General features: G+C 42.6%; 1 protein-coding gene across 1 annotated transcript in view; it reads left to right on the top strand.

The window, feature by feature from the left end:
- The window catches only part of nox4 (NADPH oxidase 4), a gene marked incomplete at both ends in the record, with an annotated part of 82,839 nt that overhangs the window by 17,821 nt on the left and 42,518 nt on the right, over nt 1-22,500 (top strand). The window contains 6 exons of the mRNA XM_080732349.1: nt 6,390-6,487; nt 9,322-9,349; nt 11,802-11,874; nt 17,335-17,415; nt 19,908-20,067; nt 22,354-22,500. The exon at nt 22,354-22,500 is cut by the window's right edge and continues 18 nt beyond it. Of these exons, the coding sequence (XP_080588475.1) occupies nt 6,390-6,487; nt 9,322-9,349; nt 11,802-11,874; nt 17,335-17,415; nt 19,908-20,067; nt 22,354-22,500 (587 nt within the window). The remainder of the gene's footprint in view (nt 1-6,389; nt 6,488-9,321; nt 9,350-11,801; nt 11,875-17,334; nt 17,416-19,907; nt 20,068-22,353) is intronic.

Here is a 22,500-nt window from a genome sequence, read left to right as displayed (position 1 = left end):
GTATTTAGGTTCTTGAAGTTAACATGAGTATATAACTAAATGTGTTTGAAAATGTTACATTTCAGGATTCCAATTAAAAAATAACAAAACATAATTCAGGATTCCAATTCAAAAGAAGCAAAAATAGCCGATCTGCTGCGATGCGTTTTGAGCTTGTAGATCTGCTATTTTTTGCTTCTTTTGTATGAGATACTAGAAAGTGACAAAGTAGGACGTAGCAATAGGCAATGTGGCCCTCTGGAGTGAAGGTGGAAATATAGTGGCCCTCTCCATCATCAAAGTTGCCCACCCCTGGCCTACGGTTAGCCAAGGGAGGGACATGTTGGATGACATGGGATCTACTGTATGGAGATCCCATCCCATGTCTTAACTAGAGATGGAGCTCGTTATCTTTTATTGATAATGAGCAACTATCCATCCTGCTTATTGAGCCGGGCTTTTATTGAGCCCAATATTGAGTGTTTTCTAATGTTTTGTGGAAAGATGTGAGACGACAAATTCTGAACAGACCTGGTATCTTTTATTATTGGCCAGTTGTTGTGACTCTGAGTTTGTGGCTGACCACCATCTATGAAGATGAACATTAACAAAAGTAAAATATGTTTGCCTATCATTAAAACAACCACTCATTAATAACATTGGAGTGTATGAGCCCCGGCTGGGACAGCTCATGAACAAAAAAAAATTCTGAACGATAAAGACCTGATAAAAAAACGATAAAAACATGCTGAGTCACTATACTGCCACTGAGCAGCTCCATTTTACTGAAACCAAGTTTGAAATTAGAATTGAACACAGAATAACAATACGAAGCAAATGAATTTCAATGGTAGCTGATGGAAAGAAAGGACTTTTGTCCCACCAAGACACAGCAACCAATGGGTGCGAAGAGGGGCAGGGTGACGGGCGGGACTTGACAAAGGGTGAATTAGGTGCCTCCTATACCTACAGTACAGTGCTAAGGCACCCTGGGAGTTGTAGTTGTTGCTACAGGGGCCATTGTGTGTGTGGGAATGTAGCATCCATGATGCTACTAGTCAGGGACCCAGTCCCTGATAATGGGAGAGGACCTGTGATGTTCTGCCGTACTTTTTATTTCTGTTTTATCTATTAGTTTGGTCATTAAGGTCCACAGAATGACAGGCCTGCTCTGCCGGAAGCATCGCGAAAAAAAGTTATGGCCATTTGTATATTCACTGTCCCATCGACTTCACTATACAGGAAAAGAATACAAAAGAAATGTGCTTTAAGTAGCATGTGAGGGGTCAAACTAGGGGTTCTTCATGATTCTGAATCCATTGCAAGCATTTGTTTTGCATGAAAAACATTCCTTGGGCTAAATTTTGGCACCCCAAAATTGTAAAAAGTGATGAGTCATCAATTTTTTTTCACTTTCACAGTTTTGGGGGGGCCGATATTTTGCCCTAGGAATGTTTTTTATGCAAAACAAATGCTTGCAATGAATGGTTTCCGGCAGAGCAGGCCTGTCATTCTGTGGACCTTAACTCTTACCACCACGCTTTGAACGTTCACGTTCGCCCCAATTCGCAAGACCTCTCCGCCAATACGGCGCTCGTTCGGTTCGTTCGTCTGATGACTGTAAGCTGATGAGGGGTCGCGCGGCCGTCTACTGTAAACACATTTTCCGCGGTGATGGTGTAAAAAATCCATTATGCGTTAACATCAACGGAGAACAATTCACTTCCTTGTTGATTTCCTCTGGCTGTAAGGCTCTGTGGCCAGTGACTGGTCTTCTTCTTCTTCAACACATAACAGGCAAATTCACATTCATTCTCGCATGACGCCGCCCTCTGCTGCCTGGCAGACCAAAGTGCACTATTGCACAACCCAAAAAAAAAAATTAATAAAATAAATGTCTGTCTGTCTATCTACTATAACGTCGCAAAGGTAAGCCGCTTTTTGATGGCACCAGACCCAATAAATAAATAAATAATCTGGCAGTAGGAGAGTTAATGACCAAACTAATAGATAAAACAGAAATAAAAAGTACGGCAAGACATCACAGGTATCACCCCTATTCCTTGAGCTTTTGGGCTTGTGGGTCCCTGACTACTACAATACATACATATGTTTACCCCAGGACAAAATTCCACTTGTCCTAGACAATTTGCCCTCCTTGCCCCCAAACTGTGGAATAAACTCCCTGTTGCACACAGAACAACAGACTCACTCCCCAGCTTCCATCGTGGTCTGAAGACTCACCTCTTCAGACTCCACCTAGGCCCATAGCACTTACCATAGCACTTGCCTACTAGTGCAGGCGTTTCGGGCAGTATTTTGATGTAATCGTGCACTTTATGAAAGAAGCATGAAATTTGGCACACAGTTAGAACATGCCATATGGAACATTTTTGGCTATAGGGGCATCGCAGATTTGTCTTGGGAAACTTGTGGGAGCCAATCAAAGTTGGGCTCTCATAGACTTTACTATAGAGTAAAATAATACAAAACATAAATATGCTTTAAGTAGCATGTGAGGGGTCAAACTAGATGTTTTTCATGATTCTGAATCCAATGCAAACATTTGTTTTGCAGGAAAAACATTCCTTGGGCTAAAAACGGACACCATAAAAGTGATAAAACTATGGTTTATTGATGAGTCATCACTTTTCACAGTTTTTTGGCGTCCGTTTCTCGGAAAGGAATGTTTTTCGTGCAAAACAAATGCTTGCATTGGATTCAGAATCCCGAACAACACCTAGTTTGACCCCTCACATGCTACTTAAAGCATATTTATTTTTTGTATTATTTTACTCTATAGTAAAGTCTATGAGAGCCCAACTTTGATTGGCTCCCACAAGTTTCCCAAGACAAATCTGCGATGCCCCTATAGCCAAAAATGTTCCATATGGCATGTTCTAACTGTGTGCCAAATTTCATGCTTCTTTCATAAAGTGCACGATTCTTTCCTGAAACGCTTGCACTATACCCTCAATGACCACACATGAAAGCTAGATAGCATTCTTAGGTTTTTATAATGTTTTTTTTTTCTTTTTTGTCTAGGTGCTTGTAGTAAGGGGAACATAAGAAAATCTGCGAAGTAAATCGTTACCAAGAAATTTCTTCACCAATGTGTTTCTAAAGGTGTGTAATAATATGTACTAAAAGGTTGAAATTCAACTCCCGGGGGAAACCTCATGAAAAAACTGATTTGTGTTTGTGTCCCATTAACTTTACTATACAGAAAAAAAATACAAAAAATAAATATGCTTTAAGTAGCATGTGAGGGGTCAAACTAGGGGTTTTTCATGATGCTGAATCCATTGCAAGCATTTGTTTTGCACGAAAAACATTCCGTGGAATACAAATGGCCCCTACAAAACGTGAAAACTGATGATTCATCACTAAACCATCGTTTTGTGGATCCGTTTTTAGCCCAAGGAATGTTGTTCATGCAAAACAAATGCTTGCAATGGATTCAGCATCATGAAAACCCCTAGTTTGACCCCTCACATGCTACTTAAAGCAGATTTATTTTTTGTATTTTTTTCCTGTATAGCAAATTAATGGGACACAAACACAAATCAGTTTTTTTATGAGGTTTCCCCCGGGAGTTGAATTTCAACCTTTTAGTACATATTATTACACACCTTTAGAAACACATTGGTGAAGAAATTTCTTGGTAACGATTTACTTCGCAGATTGGTCAAATATCTTATAAAATCCCCTTACTATTGGTCTACTAACGTTATTTTTCTAGATTGATATTGCTGTGCATTTGATGTGTTGATGTATTGATGTATTACCTTATTATTGTAAGTCGCTTTGGATAAGAGCGTCTGCTAAGTGCCTAAATTGTAAAATTGTAAATTGTACTTACGTACGTACACATGCATGCATACAGTCCACACAGTGCATATGATACAGCCAGACAGAGAAACAGACAGACTATTCAACATGTCTTGGCTCATGTCCATGCACTATAAATCATATCACGAAAGAATGAAATGTCCTCTGTGCTCCAGTTAGACATACTGTGCACAGTAAGAATGCAGTATTCACCTCCAACCACACTTACATCATCTCTGGGCACGTGTACTCAAACCCTATATAACACGCACGCACTCACGCACACACGCACACACACCTTCCTTCAGGGGCGGGCTGGCCATCTGGCATACAGAGCATTTGCCCGGTGGGCTGGTAGGCTAGGGGGCTGGGGGGGCTGGTGTAAAAAGATGAAATAGCCAAAGTTCTGACACATTTTGGCACTAATCATATTCATACTCCACTTGTTGGTGGTGAGAACTGTATGCTAATTTATACAATTTATGGATTGTGTAGTTGTGTATTATCATTTGTTGTCTGTAAAAGTTGTGGTATTAAACACTTGTGTATTTACATATGTGCCGCCCTCGACCGGTAGAGTATCTTCACGCGCGCTGGTTGTGGGGGCTGGTCTGGCCAAGATGCCAGGGCTGAATTTTAGTCCCAGTCCGTCCCTGCCTTCCTTTGGGGTAAGGATTAAACTTCTAATAGCAGAGTTCCAATGTGCTGAGACAATCAATCACATGCACATGCAGGTAAGGAGAGAGAGAGGGGGGGCGGGGGGGGGGGGGGGGATAGAGAGAAGAACTTCTACTCCACTACATTTCGTATCAAAATAGTGTGCTTTTACTCCGTTCCGCCAATGCATTTCAATGAGAATGGAGCGTTTTTTTTGCAGAAATCCTCTGCTGGCATGAAACCGCTTCACTCTCATTGAAATGCATTGGCGGAACGCAGATTCCACTCTCATAGGTATTTTGGTGTGAGGGCACCCTAACAGAATTATTCCATATTGCAGTATTGATACACCATATTTTTACACCACTGACAGACAGACATACTGGGGAGTAAGAAAGAGAGAGAGAGAGAGAGAGAGAGAGAGAGAGAGAGAGACCCTTGTTTCTCATAATTACCCCGACTAATTCTATCAGCTGTCCTGCGTCTGCATGCTCAGGCAGTGATGTCAAGAAGCTGTGTGTGTGTGTCTGTCTGTGTCTGTGCGTGCGCGTGTGTGTGTGTGTGTGTGTGTGTGTGTGTGTGTGTGTGTGTGTGTGTGTGTGTGTGTGTGTGTGTGTGTGTGTGTGTGTGTGAGTGTGTGTGTCTGTCTGTGCGTGTGTGTGTGCGTGCGCGTCAGTGAGTCACAGAAGATGTTTTGCTGACTTGCTGCTGAATAGACAAAGGAGCACTTGTGCGTGCGTCCACTAGCAGCTCGTTGTGGCCCGTGTAATTAAGCATGTGTGTGTTTGTGCTTTTTACAGGGATGGTTTAGTGGTTTTAACGAAGTGCTAAGTGATGAGCTGTTTATATTATATTTGGGCCAAAGTATAAAGCATCACAAAAGGCACGAGTGGGACTTCTTAACTTTTTGGTTGCACAAGTAAAAATGAGTATCTGGCTTTCAAGGAGGAACAAAATCCAGGGAGTATAGGGTCAGTTGAAGCAGAACTCATGACAAAGGGACTGGTTGCAGCTCGAATAAGAATAGAGTTTTCATAATTACAAAATGATTTCTCGTCTGGAAGAATTTGTTTACATGTGGGGGCAAGAGGATGTCGAGCAAGAATTGTTGGTCTTGACTTTTTAAGCAAAAAATAAAAAGTTTTTAAATCTAATGTATTTTGTTTTGATACCTCTTACTCATATGTTGTAGAATGTCCTGAGGTTTTTGTAAGTGCATGTGACCAAAGATTAACCCATTTAGAACGGGTACACATTTTGTGTATCATTATTTTATGCTTTAACTATTGAAAAATAGCAGATATACAAGCTCACACCGTGGCACCGAGTGCCGCGCTGCGAGCTTGTAGATCTGCTATTTTTGAAAAATCGTGAAAATTAGAATTTTGACCCCATTCTATAAGTGTCTTTTGAATCCTTTTGAAGACTTTTTGAAAAACCCTTTTTCTACAGTATGTCAGCAATCTGGCTAGCCATTGTCAAAGAAAAGGTCCTTATTTTCACTTAACTGGAGCTCAGTTAGTCTGTTCTTGAGAGACTACTATGTCAGTGGTTCTCAAACCTTTTCATGTGAAGGACCCCCAAAATGATATGTATTTGGCCACGGACCCCCCATCTCAAAATATCTAGTTCCAGGGACCACCCAGAAGCAAAATTTGAGTTACAAACGTTCGCTTTGAAAATACATATATAGTCAAAGATTTGCACACATTTTCACGACTTTTTCAAAAAATAGCAGATCTACAAGCTCGCAGCGCGGCACTCGGTGCCGCGCTGTGAGCTTGTATATCTGCTATTTTTCACTGGTTAAAGCAGTCAATAATTCTAGGCCCTAAATGGGTTAATAAAGCCGTGGTTAAAGGTCTCTCTCTCTCTCTCTCTCTCTCTCTCTCTCTCTCTCTCTCTCTCTCTCTCTCTCTTAGTGGTGCACGTGTCGGCCCACCTGGCCAACGTGGTAAACTTCAGCGTCAGGTACTCTGACACCTTGCCTGCTCTCAACGTGGCCCGCTACAAGGGAGAGGTGACAAGTGCACGCACACACACACAAACATGCGCACGCACGCACGCGCAGACACACACACACGCACCGTCCTTGTATCGAGGCGACACTTGGGTGGAGCCGTGGAAGAGTCCGAATCCACCGTGGTGCATCCGGCTTTGTCGAGTGTCTATACCCCCAGGGGTTCCCAAACCTTTTTGTCTCAGGGCACCCCATAAATATTTCTTTAATCCGAGGCACCCCTACATTATAATTTTCACTCCCAGCACCTTATATTTATAGCATATCGTCGCTGTCGGGTGGAAACCTTGTATGTCCAAAACCGTTCGTTTTGTATTTATCATCTATAAAATGTACTAAACTACTTTAGTGCGACAGTCTTGTATGATGAAAAGCTTTGCGAAAAGACGTACACATTTGAAACTTGGAGATATGAGGTTTCTGCCTGACAGTGACGATATTTTATGTTGCAAGGAAAACATTGAGCTAATAGCCATTTTGGTTAGAACTGACTGAAAATAACTTTGTACTTCAAGTTTAAAATGATACTAAATATTATTTTTCAAGTGTCCAAATAAATTCCAAATATTATCAATTGATCTCGCGGCACCCCTGGACTGCCGTCACGGCACCCGAGGGTGCCCTGTCACCCACTTTGAAAACCCCTGGTCTATACAAACACAATTGGCCTGTGTTTGGGGAAGGGTATAGGGGGAAGGGTGATATTTGTCACTACTACTGTATGTACTCCTGCTGGCTGGTGTGGCACTTTTCAGCAAGTGGTGTTGGGCGGGAGGAGTGGGATGAAAGCTCTACGTCCTCCCTGGCAGGTGAGTCAGCAGGATACAACAGCAGTGACAACACGCGACCGCGGTTTTCCCGGTGAACCTAAGCGCAACGGTGGGGGCGTGGGAGTGTGGGGGAACGTACAGTCAAAGCTGGCGTGGGTTAGGGTGGAGAGGTTATATAGCTTTATGTATTGAGAGGCACTCTTGCCGATACTCGTCGCCAATTGCAAGATATTTAAAAGTTATTTGGGGCCATGATGATAACCCCTTCTTCCCACTGCTAGACTAAGGATTTATATTGTCTGTGTTATTGTTAATTACAACCACAAGATCGCGGTTCCACGTTTTACTAGTAGGTTAGTGTAGGCTTAGAAGCCTTTCCAGAAGTTAATTTAATGTATTCCATTTAATGATTTCCTTTATCCTCATCTAATCTTGCGCTAATGCACGGAACTGTTTTCGCCAGGTTTTTAAGCCTAGTAGGCTTTTCAGAAGTTAATTGAATGTTTCCATTTAACAATTTCCTTTATCGTTATCTTGCGCTAATGCACACAACTGTTTTTGCCAGGTTTTAAAGTCTTATTTTAGTTTTTTCTCATGAGCTCGAAACCCTTCTTGCCCAGCCCATCGGCCCCACCGTTGCGCTTAGGTTCACCGGGAAAACCGCGGTCGCTGACAACACAGCAATGTGCGTGGGGAGGACGGGAGGTATTAATTGGCATAACGACTAAATTGGGGAGAAAATGGGCTAAAACATTTAAATATAAAGCATTTGCATTTATATATATATATATATTAGGGCTGGGATGCGATTACAAATTTTAATCAAATTAATTACAGGCTCTGTGATTAATTAATCGCAATTAATCACATTTTAATCGCACATCGATATTTGACCTGAGAAGCATTTTTTTCAAGTAAAACAAATGTTGTTGTACGAGTGAATCAACAAGTGAGTTTTTTTAATCAAAATTTCGCATCCACTGGGCCAAGCAAAGCGCTCTGATCGGCTACTTCTCCCTTTGCGTTTGTTGTCTCTTCTTGGTTGGTGCATCGCTATGATCGGTCTGAAACTGATGGTTCTGTGGTGTAAAAACTAAGTGCGATTAAAATGCGTAATTTTTTTTAATCGCGTTAATTTTCTGTAATTAATTAATCGCAATTAATCCGTTGAAATCCCAGCCCTAATATACATATTTTTTTTCCATAAATGAAAGTGCTACTTCTTAATGCACAAGTGGCACACAAAAGTAGAAACAACAATGCCAGATCTACAAAGTGTGCAGATCTACTATTTCTGCAAATTTTGATCAGTGAAAGTGGTTAAGTGAATGAATGCATGATGGATGAGTTTTTACACACAGCTGTGAGTAGAAATGAGTGCTGGGCCAGTAACAAGGCCGTTGAGCAATCAGCATATGGTTCTCCATGTGTAGATGACATGTACTTGCTTGCAACATGCACATGAATGCAGCAACATGCACATGCATGCATACCGTCCGGTAGACTCTCTGATTGTAAAGACATGCACATGCAAGGGTTAGTATAGTGATCATGAAAACCAGGATTGACAAAACATTAAGTTAACTGAAATAAAAATGTAAACAAGGCTTTACAAATAAAAATAGCTTTTTGATTCTCACCCCAAACTAAAATGGACCCCAACACTACTAAAAACTGAAGTAAAACTAAGCCTTTTTCACAAAATAAGAACTAAACAGAACTACAGTAGCAAAGCCACTTTAAAAAACAAAATATGCATGCACGCACGCACGCACACACACATACACACACACACACACACACACACACACACACACACACACACACACACACACACACACACACACACACACACACACTCATTTGTTAATCTCTACTGACACATCCAGTTGGAACTTTGGCGGATTCTACAGGGGCTTTGTCTGTGAAAGACCACACACACACACACACACACACACACACACACACACACACACACACACACACACACACACACACACACACACACACACACACACACCATAATAATACTGTCGTTTTCTTTTTCATGTTTGTTTTGTTCAGGATCCAAAACTCATCATTTTAACAACAGGTGAGGAAAACTGTTGTGTGTGTGTGTGTGTGTGTGTGTGTGTGTGCGTGTGTGTGTGTGTGTGTGTGTGTGTGTGTGTGTGTGACTGTGTGACTGTGTGACTGTGTGCGTGTGTTTGTGGTCATGAAACCATGGTAATGGTGAGCTGTTGAACATGTTACAGATTGAACTGGCTTCCTTCTCCACGCTACATGTTGTTCTGTGGATGTGATTGATTGATTGATTGATTGATTGATTGATTGATTGATTCATTCATTCATTCGTTGATTCATTGAATACTTATTAAAGGAGTAGTTCACTAGTTCTATTGATTAGTCACATCATGGAGACTTGAGTTCAATGACATTTGTTTGTATTCGTCGCATTTCTATGACAAACAAATGATTATAGTAAATGTACCCCCATTCATTCTGGACGGGGACCCAAATGCATTTGGGTCAGAATAAATGGGGGTACATTTAGGGTCAAGGGTCAAGTAAGTTTACCCTCATTGATTCTCGCACAAATGCATTTGGTTCCCCATCCAGAATCAAGGGGGGTAAATTTACTATAATACATTTTTTGTCTTTTGACAAATACAAAAAAAGTATTATTGAACTGAAGTCTCCATGGTGTGACTAATCAATAGATAAAAAGTATTTTTTGGGGGTGAACTACTCCTTTAACAAGATTGTTTACAGCAGTGGTTCTCAACTTGTGGGTCGGGACCCCCAGGAGGCTCCCCATTATTTTGGGGGGTCCCCAGATGATAGTGAAACATTGTTTTCTCACTCAACAGTAAACAAACCAACATAAAGTTTAAGTGTATAGAGGGTATCTGCACATTTCTAAAATGACAAGTTAAGGACTTTTAATATCTCTAAAATGACAAATTAAACATTGGCCAAATGGTCAAATATTAGAGGCAGACATTGTGAAAATAGCCGATCTACATTCTCATAAAGGCGTTGTGAGCATGTAGATCTGCTATTTTCACAATAGAACCGTGTTATCAGGGACGTGCTGGCCATTGGGAAAAGCGGGACAACTCCCGAACGGTCCAGGCCGGCCATTAGGAAAAAAATAAAAATAAAATGCCGGCCTTCGTTCCATTTTGGGGGCTGGGCGGCCAACAAAGTAAATCGTCACTGTCGGGCAGAAACCTTGTATCTCCAAGTTTAAAATGTATACATTTTTTCGCAAAGCAAAGCCCTGCTTCATCAAATAAGGCCGTTGCACAAAAGTAGTGAAAACAGCAGATCTACAAGCACACGAGGCGTTGTGTGCTTGTAGATCGGCTGTTTTCACTAGTTTAAATCATTTTTAAAATGATAAATACAAAACAAACGGTTTTGGACATACAAGGTTTCCACCCGACAACGACGAAATATAACTCATGTTGTACAGTAATTGGCCCACTGGCTTGTCACTTGTCATGATCTGAAATGGCACATTTTTGAGTAGCAGCAGCGCTATAGAGAGAGATTTCTCTCTATAGCACGCAATGAGGGCCTCTACAACTCTTTTTCCCGGGCTGAATCAGCACGTCCCTGCGTGTTATACAAAATGTAATGCCTCAACTCTTAGTGCTCGTCAGGGTGGTGTGGGGGGGATGGGGGGGGGGGGGGGGGGGTCTCCAGTTAAAATATGATTGTTTTGTGGGTCGTGGCCTGAAAAAGGTTGAGAACCACTTGTTTACTGTACAGGTAGTACAGTCAAAGTTTTATCCTAAAAAGATAACACTAAAAGCTTGTTTTTTCCATTGTGGTCCACTGTACTCAATTCATCAGTAAGACATGCAATACATATACTGAACTATAAACATTACATAAACATGAACTATAAACATAAAGTGTGCTACAGTGGAAACACGTTTGTGTCACGCTTTTTTTGGTTTGAATTAAGGCTGGGCAACATATCGAAAAAATTATTGATATCGAGGTATCAACATGCAAGGTGGTATACATATCGACGAAGACAGCCTTAAATGAGGTATTGGTGTACAGTATGTGTCAAATGAATTAACAGACACACTATGCATGCACATAGTACAGCACATGCAAAAAAGCAGTCCATCTGTAACCATTTGAGGTTATTTTTTGATTAAAACCATTGTTGGAAAATGGAAATAAGGCATTTAATGTCTTTATTCTATATGTACTGTGCAGTGTGCATGCATGGATGCGCTATTCATTATCTGGGTTAGACAGGCAGTGGACCTAAAGCAGAAAATAAAATAAAAAACATTAAAAACTATTTAATGCAATTTCTTTTACTAATATCGTGAGTAATATCGATATCGAGGTATTCAGCAACGTTATCGATCGAAGGTTTTCCTAATATCGCCCAGCCTTAGTTTGAATCCACACTGTTCAAATCCTCTGCATACGGTACATGTAGGTCTGAGTGTGTTCAATTGGAACCAAATGGACCTGAACCTGATGGAGCTGATTGGTTCTTTATTTTATTTTAGTTCCAGGGGTCACCGGCATCCTATTGGTCCTCATCCTCTTCCTGATGTTTACAGCCTCCTCCCACTGTGTACGGTAAGTCACATGATCACCATGATGCTCCTCTTCCATAGAAATACATTCACCACCATCCTCTATATAGTGTGGTTTCTTAACTCTGGTAATTGACATTATCGAAACGAAGCGGATAAAAGCGCCACATTTTTTTTGAGGCTTCTTCAGGACCTAACGATGGATTTTTGCCTTGGGTACCAAACTTTATTTGGAAAATTACCCATAGAATTATCCATATCAAGTTGGGCTCCCATCGTCTTTCTATACAGGAGGAAAATACCCAGAAAAGAATCTGCGCTAAGTAGGATATGAGGGGTCTAACTAGGGGTTTGAATCCATTGCAAGCATTTGTTTTGCACAAAAGACTTTCCTTGGGCTAGAAATGGCCCCCAAAAACACCCACAAAACTGTGAAAAGTGATGACTCAGCAATAAACCATCGTTTTGTGGGGCCTGGTCTCTATACTGCCTTCCCCTGGCTGATGGAGGGGAAAGGAACTGGTCGGAATAACGTGAGAAGCAACTTGGACTCCTCATGCATAGAAGGAAGCATGAGGTCAGTCCGTTGTCTCCCCAGGTTGGCAGAGGGAGTGTAGCGCCCAGGATTACATTACCAGCACCATCCCACAAAGACCCTTATATATCCCACCTGAAGCATGCACTTTACTTTAGCTTGATATGAACACATCTTATGGCTAAATGCAGAGGAGAATGTGATCCGGTATGAGCATAATGCATCTATTTAATGACCTACTGTCAAGCAGTAAGTCCAGTCTAGGCCACTGTGTCTTTGTCCGTGGTGCTGTAATGGCCTCGTCTCTGTCTCTCTGTGTCTCTCTCTTGTATAAACATGATTATTATCTGTTTTGCAAAGAGCCCGCTGTCATTACAGGCGTATGGTGTGACCATTACGCACTGCTGTATACCAGTAGCTCCCGTAGTTCATTACCAAACGTTAAAAACTTTAAATTTCAGACTTCAAATCAATATCACGATTATTGAACAATTATGAAAGAAAATATCCCACTCGAGGCTCTAAGTCAGGGGTCTTCAACACTTTCAGGCCAAGGACCCCTTAGCTGAGAGAGAGATGAAGCAGGGACCCCCCTCTACATATTGTATAAATGTGCGATTTCATAGATAGATTCATAGACTTGTTTGACAGCACTGCCATCGCGCTGCGAGGAGTTGAGAGCTTGTAGATCTACTATTTTTGGCTAAAGTTCTCCTCAGAATTGGGATGCGAGGGTTCAAGTTCATTTAAAAGAATGATCCTATCACAAAGATGTGGCGGCCCCCCCAGTAGTAACTCTGAGGACCCCCTAGGGGTCCCGGACCCCCTGTTGAAGACCCCTGCTGCTAAATATCAGTTTCGATATACTCTTGCTACGTACGCTGCAGTAGTTCATTTACACTCCTCCACATTGCTGTGTGTTGTCACTATACTGTTGTTTCCTGACCATAGACTGTAAAAAGAATAAGGACGAAGCGAAGCCATTGGTTTCTATGCGGCGAAAATTATGTTTTTTTTTGTCCCTTGTATGGGTGTCGCCATCATTGTTTGAATGGTACCCCAGGAATCATAAGGGATGCTATTGGCTGCCAACGGTCAAGTGGAACCGCAGGGATACATGGGAGAATGTGGTGTTGAGCCTCCCGAAATAAAGCACACAGCAAGCTAGTATTAGTTTAGTTGGCCACGCCCCCCGCAACTTTAGCGGCCAAACATAGGAAGTTTTAGTTCCGTATTGGATTCGTTTCGGCGGAACTATGCCCCTGATCCTGACTCAATGCCAGTGAGGAGCCCCCACCGGGAGGACGTAGAGCGTTCACCCTACTCTTCCCGCCCGCAAAACACTCCTTGCTGTCAAGTGCCGCCCCAGCCTGTACATGCAATGACAAATATATGTCAAGAGCAGTCTTCGTTGTGGCCAGGAGCTCCAAAGTGAGGGTGGTCAGACCACTGCGGTCACAGGCCCCAATTGTCAGAAATCCGGCAGTCACGGCTCGGCTGGGAGCAGGATTATGAACACGGTCTCGCGCAGGGCAATAATCCATATCACAAGTCAAGGTTAGATCATCTCAGATGCAATCCAACTACATATTTAGGTGGCATGCCGTGTACGTGTAACGTGTCTGGTTCGGCTTATGTGTCTGTCAACGTCTATCTTCTAGTGTGTGTGTGTGTGTGTGTGTGTGTGTGTGTGTGTGTGTGTGTGTGTGTGTGTGTGTGTGTGTGTGTGTGTGCGCGCGTGTGCGTGTGCGTGTGCGTGTGTGTGTGTGTGTGTGTGTGTGTTATTAGCCATGTGCTAATAGATGTCTCTTACAGAGCAAATCCTCCCTGAGTGGCTCACTCACAACTCTGTCATTACCCCGCGTCGTAGTGGCTCAACAAGTGTGTGTGTGTGTGTGTGTGTGTGTGTGTGTGTGTGTGTGTGTGTGTGTGTGTGTGTGTTTGACAGAATGTGAGAAGTATAGAATGCGAGGACAATTGTCAATTTCTCAAGCGTGGAGAAACGGTTGTTTTTTATGGATAAAACAAAGATTCAGGAAGTTAAGGCTTACGTTTAGGAAATATTTTCAGGTCGGGAACTCAGGATTAGGATTAGGCTTTCAGGCGCCGGCCACACACACATGGATATTTTTCTAATCGCGCATTTTGTTGTGTGATTGGGGCTTGCATCCACACGAAGATTTTGGCCGCTAAACTGGATCTTTTTGTAACTGGATAAAGAAGTGAAGATGTACAAAAATATCCGATTCAGTGTATCTGTGTAGGCATGTTTTTCTTTAGACCTACAGTTGATATTTTTGTCGTGTGGACCTAGATATTATTTTCTATGTGGATATACGAAAACATACGAGTTTAGAAAAATATCCAGATTAGTGTAGCCATGGTCTTAGAGGTTAGGTTTTATGGGTTGTATTTGGAGTTCAGTCCTGTTGGCTGGAAGGAGTGGAAGCCTCATTTTGTTCAAAACTGTTACTTTTCAGGACCCAAAAATAGCGAAAATAGCCGATCTACAAGCTCAACACATGTCGCTTCGCTTGTAAATCTTCACTTGTTAAAAACTTGTAGATCGGCTACTGAACCATGAACCTGTATTGAACCCTTGAGCTTGTGACCCCGCAGCGGCATAATGCAGCTTCGATCAGAGACATAATGCCTCTTCCTGGTTATTATCTTAACATGGGAGTGAATGGGGGTCAATGCATCTGTCGCGAGATATGTGGACGCAGCCTTATTATGTGCCCGGAGTTCCAGAAGGGAGAGGGACTGAGTTACTAGTAGGGATGGAGCCCTAAACAAGGGTAGCTCGATAACCCGATAACAGATTTATTGAGTACCCGGTATCAATAAGATTTGGGCTTATCAAGCTTGTTATCGAGCTTGTTATCGAGCATAGCGGCCCAGGATGTCTTGTTTAAACAATCAAGGCAAGAGGCAGTCAAGAAATTATTACAGTACTATCCATAATATAAAGCCATTTAACACTTATTGCACACTAATGAATGATTGTTTTAATGATATTTTGTGATATTTGTTACTTTTATCAATTGTCATCTTCATAGATGGTGGTCAGCCACAAACTCACTGTTGCAACAACTGGCCAATAAAAAAAGATACCAGTTATGTTCTGAATTTGAATTTGTCATCTTTCACACAATATTAGAAAACGCTCAATAGTGGGCTCGATAACAGCCTGGCTCAATAAGCGGAGGTGCTCATTATCAATAAAAATTTACGAGCTCCATCCTTAGTTACTAGGGCCCAAGGTGGAGGGGCCTTCATTATTTACTGCAATGAACGCAGTGAATCCTTGTACCTGCAGGGCCCAGAATGTGGTGCGACTTCTAAGGGAGCTGCATTCAGAGCAGACGAGGAGGGGGTGATAGTGTGTTTATGACGGGGGTCATTGTGTCTAATGACCCCTTTAATACTGACCTCCCTGGGGGCCCTGGACCTGAACACACTGTGTGTGTGTGTGTGTGTGTGTGTGTGTGTGTGTGTGTGTGTGTGTGTGTGTGTGTGTGTGTGTGTGCGCGTGCGTGCGTGCGTGCGTGCGTGCGTGCGTGCGTGCGTGCGCGTGTGTGCGTACGTCTCTCATGCTCGTTTTGTTGTTTTCATAAATTATCACCCATGGCGTGCAGTTTGTTGTTGGACAGACCGCAGCCATTGTTTCAGTTCAAAAGCACTCTTTATTTCCATGTAAGCCACAAACTGCTTACCGTGCCTCTTGGCGTATCAAGTGGCAGGTATTAAGCCACAAGGGAACACCGTAAACAAGATGAAAGGCAGAGATACAAGACCTGTCATGACAGAGGCTCTCTCTCTCTCTCTCTCTCTCTCTCTCTCTCTCTCTCTCTCTCTCTCTCTCTCTCTCTCTCTCTCTCTCTCTCTCTCTCTGAATGTCTGTGAGGATGAGGGATTTTATGCACAACGGATGTGTAGTCACATGTTACTCTGAGTTTGACTCAAGCCAGGGGTGACTGCTTAAAGTAGCCATCCCACAGTCCTGGTTTATACTTTGAAGCCGTGTGTGTACACATTTTTACAGTCTATGGTTTGGTTCCCTTGACACATCACTGTGAAATCACAGGTGATATCACAGGTGACATCACCTACGTAAATGTCCATATATGGGTATTCCCCAGAATCCCTTTTATGCCCATATATGAAGATCCCTGATGCCATCAATATATATATATATATATATATATATATATATATATATATATATATATATATATATATATATATATATATATATATATATATATCACTGGCCAGATGGCCAAGTCATGGCCCATATCTGTGTGGCTGGTTCAGATAGGCATCTCCATGTATGGGTATACAATATATTGTATGTTGTGATGTCATGGGAACCACTCTAACAGAATCCCTTTTATGCCCATTTATGGAGATCCCTGATGTCATCAATATTAAGCCCATATCTAACAGGACTTAATATGGGAATGCCCATATATGGAGAAAGACAGCCCATATCTGTGTGGCTGGTTCATACAAGGATCTCCATGTATGGGTAACTGGTCCGATATATATCACTGGCCAGATGGCTATTATCGATGCTTGATTTCTACACATTTCTTGATTTCAACATAAGATGCTGCATTCAAGTTCAGGATAGTTTGGACGAGGCAATTCTCTTGAATGCTGCCTTCAGGTATGGCATGGAAAGAGGGCATTTGCATTTCTTAAAAACTGCATTCATGTATGGAGAGGGCACTTTTTACAGACGGGTAAAAGGGCAGGGGCTCAGGCCCCCTTTGATGTCTATGTGTGCACGTGCCTGTTTCCACCAGACGGTCATGATATCGTTGCTGCCGGGCAGAAACACTATTTTTAAACTTTATTTGTTGTGTGTGTGTGTGTGTGTGTGTGTGTGTGTGTGTGTGTGTGTGTGTGTGTGTGTGTGTGTGTGTGTGTGTGTGTGTGTGTGTGTGTGTCCAATGTTTGCAGGGTGTCCAACTACGAGGTCTTCTGGTACACACACAACCTCTTCATTGTCTTTTACATCATCCTTATGTTCCACATGGTCGGGTAGGTTCCACTCCTTACTTGTGAGTCATAACAAAGCAATCTTATCAGTTCTCTGCTCTGTTTTGTTACTGTAAATAAGCAGTCGTGTACATATTTGTGCATATCGTCACTGTCTGGCCATAAACCTCTTAACTCCATTTTTTGAGGTTTTAGATTTTTTTGGCATAAATCAGGGCTATTGAACACCCTTTGCATTTGAGTGTTGGTTAAAATAATATTGAACCAATGGAAAGTAGTAGAAAAGGCTTGGGACAAAACCTCCTAACTCCACACGTTCTGCCAAACCAGCTAACTCCACCCGATTGGCCCTCTCTTTTTTTTTCATAAATATGTGCTATTGAACACCCTTTACGTCTGTGTGTTGGTTAAAATAATATTGAACCGATGAAAAGTAGTAAAAAGCCCTTCGGTCAAAACCTCCTAACTCCAATTGAGCTCATTTTCCCGAAAATGATCATTTTGGAGTTAGGAGGTTTGGGCCCGACAGCAGAGATATGTGTGTATGTGCTATCACAGCATGCGTGTGGTCTAGCTTGTGATTACTGTTTCACAGTAGCAGCATAAAGCTGCGCTTTGTCAGCAAATGCATTGGAGACGTACACAGCTGGGCTGCTTAAACAACTTATTAACAACTTAAAGGGGAAGACCACCCATTTTCAATATTGAACTGTGTCATTAATATACCTTAGAGGAGCTGTGTGGAAATAGAAAAAAAGTTCCCGCCCTTCTGTGTTGCCTAGAACTGGAGGATTGATTTTGGGGTTTGTATTGTAAAGTACAACTTGATGACATCACACATTGTACTTTACAATACAAACCCCAAAATCAATCCTATTAATGAACATAGTTCAATATTGAAAACGGGTGGTCTTCCCCTTTAACAGCCTCACACTTTGCCCATGATATTATACCACAAATAAAACAACAAATTCATCTATGTTGATAACTAATGACTTTAGAGATACTGTGTACCGCTTTGTGTGATTTTAGGCCAAAATCTGCAAAAAGTCGGCCTGATGGTGGAGCTAAATGGGACAGTTCCATATTGATGACTTGACTGTAGACATACTGTGTGCTTTTAGGGCAAATTCTGTAGGAGCAGTGTCCAAAAGAAGAGGGGCATGTGAGAAAAGCGGTACACAGTATCTCTAAAGTCATGTCATCAACATGGATCGGTCCCATTTCCCACATTCCCTCCTGATTGGCTACGATTGCCTTCTAAAGTTTGTGTATGCCATGTGACGGTCGCTTATCTCCCGATTAGGGAGTCTTACTGGTTATACATTTGAAGTTATTATTGAAGCAATTTGTTATTGACAGACACAATGGCAGATAGATAATATATTTTGACATTGAAATGAATCACCAGTTGAGCATTCTCTATTATTCCGTCGTATATACCGTTAGGTCTTATGTTCAGGTTGATGTTTTGCACTAACCGCAAGCTCAAGCGATCATAGCTGACGTGAGTAGCGGAACAGGTGATAGCATCGTTTATAAGGGAACGGTTTCTTAGTAATTGGGTGAGTAAAGGCGGTGGCCATTATCGGAGGCCCTGACGATATCAGGGTCACGGCTGGCCCAGTTGTCGGGGCCTGTTTGATATGGAGACCAGAGTCTTTAGTGGGTCACGTCCCAAATGGCAATTATCGCTGGCCACTGCGCCCAGCGTCAACACTCAATAAAGGCTACGGTGTTTACTCACCCTATTACTAAGAAACAGTTCCCCATAAGGATGTTATGACTCCTGTCATCTATAGGGTCACTTGACATTTGTGGTCTCGTGTATGTCTGGCAAAAACATCACGTGCCTTCAGCGGGTGTCGCACCAAATTCTGGGCCCTGGGTACTTTGAGAAATAGCAGATATACAAGCTCGCAGCGCGGCACTCGGTGCCGATCTGCGAGCTTGTAGATCTGCTATTTTTTGAAAAATCTTGAAAATTTGTCTTTGAATATTTGAAAAACCTTCTATGTTTCTATGTCAGAGGTGTTCAAACTTTTTCATGTCAAGGACCCCCAAAATGATAGGTATTTGGCCACGGACCCCCCATCTCAAAATATGTTGTTCCAGGGACCACCCAGAAGCAAAATTTGAGTTACAAATGTTCACTTAAAAAATACATAATGATAATGATAATGAACTTTATTTGTATAGCACCTTTCATACATACAATGTAGCCCAAAGTGCTTTACATTAAGAGATACAATAAAATAACATAAAAACAGAAATAGTAGTGTTAATAAAGCCATAGGCCTATATTAAAAGATTTGCACACATTTTCACGACTCACAGTGCGGCGGTGCCACGCAGTGAGCTTGTATATCTGCTATTTTTTCAATAGATAAAGTATAAAATAATTAAGGCCCCTCCACCTAGGGCCCTAGTAACTCAGTCCCACTCCCCCCCCCCCCCCCCCCTCCCCCCCTTGTGACGCCCCTGCTAATAGCAACCACACTAATAATAACAGAATGTCTCTCTGCTCTCAACAGTGGAGCTCTGAAGTATCAAACCAACGTGGAGACCCACCCCCCTGGCTGCATCGCAGCCAATCAGAGCAGGCCTGAGCAACAGGGGGAGGAGCTAGAGCAGGGCGAGGAGGAAGAGCCCAACTGCACAGAAGAGGCGCGTTTCCAGTCCCACTCCCCCCAGGTCAGTGTGTGTGTGTGTGTGTGTGTGTGTGTGTGTGTGTGTGTGTGTGTGTGTGTGTGTGTGTGTGTGTGTGTGTGTGTGTGTGTGTGTGTGTGTGTGTGTGTGTGTGTGTGTGTGTGTGTGTGTGTGTGTGAGGCTGTGAGATTACGTTGATGTGGGGGTTGGAGAGAGGGGCACTTCAAAGTCTGCATTTGTGTTTGATGTGTGTCACTTTGTGTGTGTGTGTGTGTGTGTGTGTGTGTGTGTGTGTGTGTGTGTGTGTGTGTGTGTGAGTGTGTGTGTGTGTGTGTGTGTGTGTGTGTGTGTGTGTGTGTCCGATTAGGGAGTTTTACTGGTATTAAACAAGAATCAAAAACAAGAACAAGTAGATTCGAGTGAATCAAGCAAAGGCATTTTGAAAACTTGAAGTGAAGTTAATGAGCAGTGCAGTAGCTAAATTGTTCCAGTCTGAAGGTGCTTTAAACCTAAATGAGCGACTCGCAGTTTCTTTCATTGCACTCGGACAGCAGCGATCCAGATAAATATCAGACATGTTTGAGCGTTCTCTGTGGCCGCCCTGGACGTCCTGTGAGCAACTTGCTAGGCTTAAGATTGGAACTTTGAACCCACTCACACTCGACGTGTCATGATTGGTTTAGGACAACAGTAACATGTAAAAAGATCTACTTAATACCATTCATACATCTGGCGTCCTAAAATGTCGTAGTTTAGTGTAGTAATACAAAAGTGTGTGTATTCAATGTGTGTGTTTTCAATGGAGAGTTTTAGCATCACATGATCAAAACATAGTGTGCGTGCATGTGCATGTGAGCAAGGTGAGCGGTGTGCGTGTGTGCGTGCACGCGTGTGTGTGCGTTTGTGTGTGTGTGTGTGTGGGTGGGTGGGTGGATGGGTGTGTGAGAGCGTTTGTTTGAAGGTGTGTGTGGTGAGTAATGGTGTAGGAGGGAGTTGTCTCGGTTTATTAAAAGGTTCGGAGCTGGTAGGGAGGGGTGTCGGCTCGTGCGCTACATCAAGGTGTGTGTGCGTGTGTTTGCGTGTGTTTGCGTGTGTTTGCGTGTGTGTGTGTGTGTGTCGGAGCGAGCGAGAGCACATGCTTTGGCGATTGAGTACGTGTTTGCACATGGTTGTGAAGTGACGGAGCGGTTCCATAAAAATCCCCCTTTAAACCTGCCTGTACTCCCCAGGCTTTACTGGAGCTGTGAGCAATTAGCCTGGACCCCAGTACCTACAGTACCTGCCAGAACATACATGGGCAACTGGCGGCCCGGGGGCCACATGCGGCCCCCACCTTCGCTTGATGTGGCCTGCGGGTTAATACCGGAATACTGATATATTATTGATTTCAGCTGTTACAATTCCAAACATAACCTGCTTTTATTCCTTCAGTCTATATAGTATAGTATAGTAGTATTAAAATGTTTTTTTTTAGTGTCCAATGTATTTGTATTTAAGTACATAAAGTTAACATGAGTATATAACTAAATGTGTTTGAAATTAAATCAAAATGTTACATCAGGATTCTAATTAAAAAATAACAAAAAAAGTATTCCGGATTCCAATTCAAAATAAGCAAAAATAGCAGATCTATAAGCTCAAAACGTTTTGAGTTTGTAGATCTGCTATTTTTGCTTCTTTCGTATGACATACTAGAAAAGTAGACAAAGTAGAATGTAGCAATATGCAATGTGGCCCTCTGGAGTGAAGGTGGAAATATAGTGGCCCTCGCCATCATAAAAGTTGCCCACCCGTGTGCCAGAACCTACAACACACCCAGTACCTCCTGCTAGTGCTCCTCCAAAGTGGGTTTCAGGGGCCCCCAGGGTTCCTTTGAGGGGGTTCCAAGAGAACCCGTACCAGGGCATTAACTACTTGTGATTTTTGCAAGTCGACTCGACTCAGTGAAAAGTTGAGTTGAAGTCGTCTTGCGTCGTCTGCATGAACGGGGGACAAAACCTGAAAATGTTTCAAAAAAACATTTGAAATATTCAAAAATAGCAGATCTACAAGCTCGCTGTGAGCTTGTATATCTGCTATTTTTCAATAGCACAAAATAAGACGTTATAATGCGTTCCCACCCAGTCTAAATGGATTAAACCCCCTCTCCCCTATGAAGAACATTCATGGGGGGCCCCGCAGTGAATCCTTGTACCCAGGGCCCAGAATTTGGTGCGACACCCCCGAGTATGTCAACTATATTGTATGTATGTTCTGTCTTATAGGCACTTTGTAACTGGCTGTTTTCCTATTGTCTGTTTGTCTGACTGTTTATATGTCCTTCTTCTACAGACATGGCTGTGGGTTTCGGGTCCCCTGTGCCTCTACTGCGCCGAGCGCTTTTTCCGCTACATCAGGAGCGGTGACCCCGTTACCATAGTGACTGTCGTCAGGCACCCGTGTGACGTCATCGAGGTGCGCATGCTGAAGAGAGACTTT

Source organism: Nannobrachium achirus (genome assembly GCF_963921795.1).
Source record: "Nannobrachium achirus genome assembly, chromosome: 8".
Classification (NCBI taxonomy): domain Eukaryota; kingdom Metazoa; phylum Chordata; class Actinopteri; order Myctophiformes; family Myctophidae; genus Nannobrachium; species Nannobrachium achirus.
The sequence above is the reverse complement of the archived record's forward strand: the minus strand, read 5'-3'. Positions and strand labels throughout refer to the sequence as shown.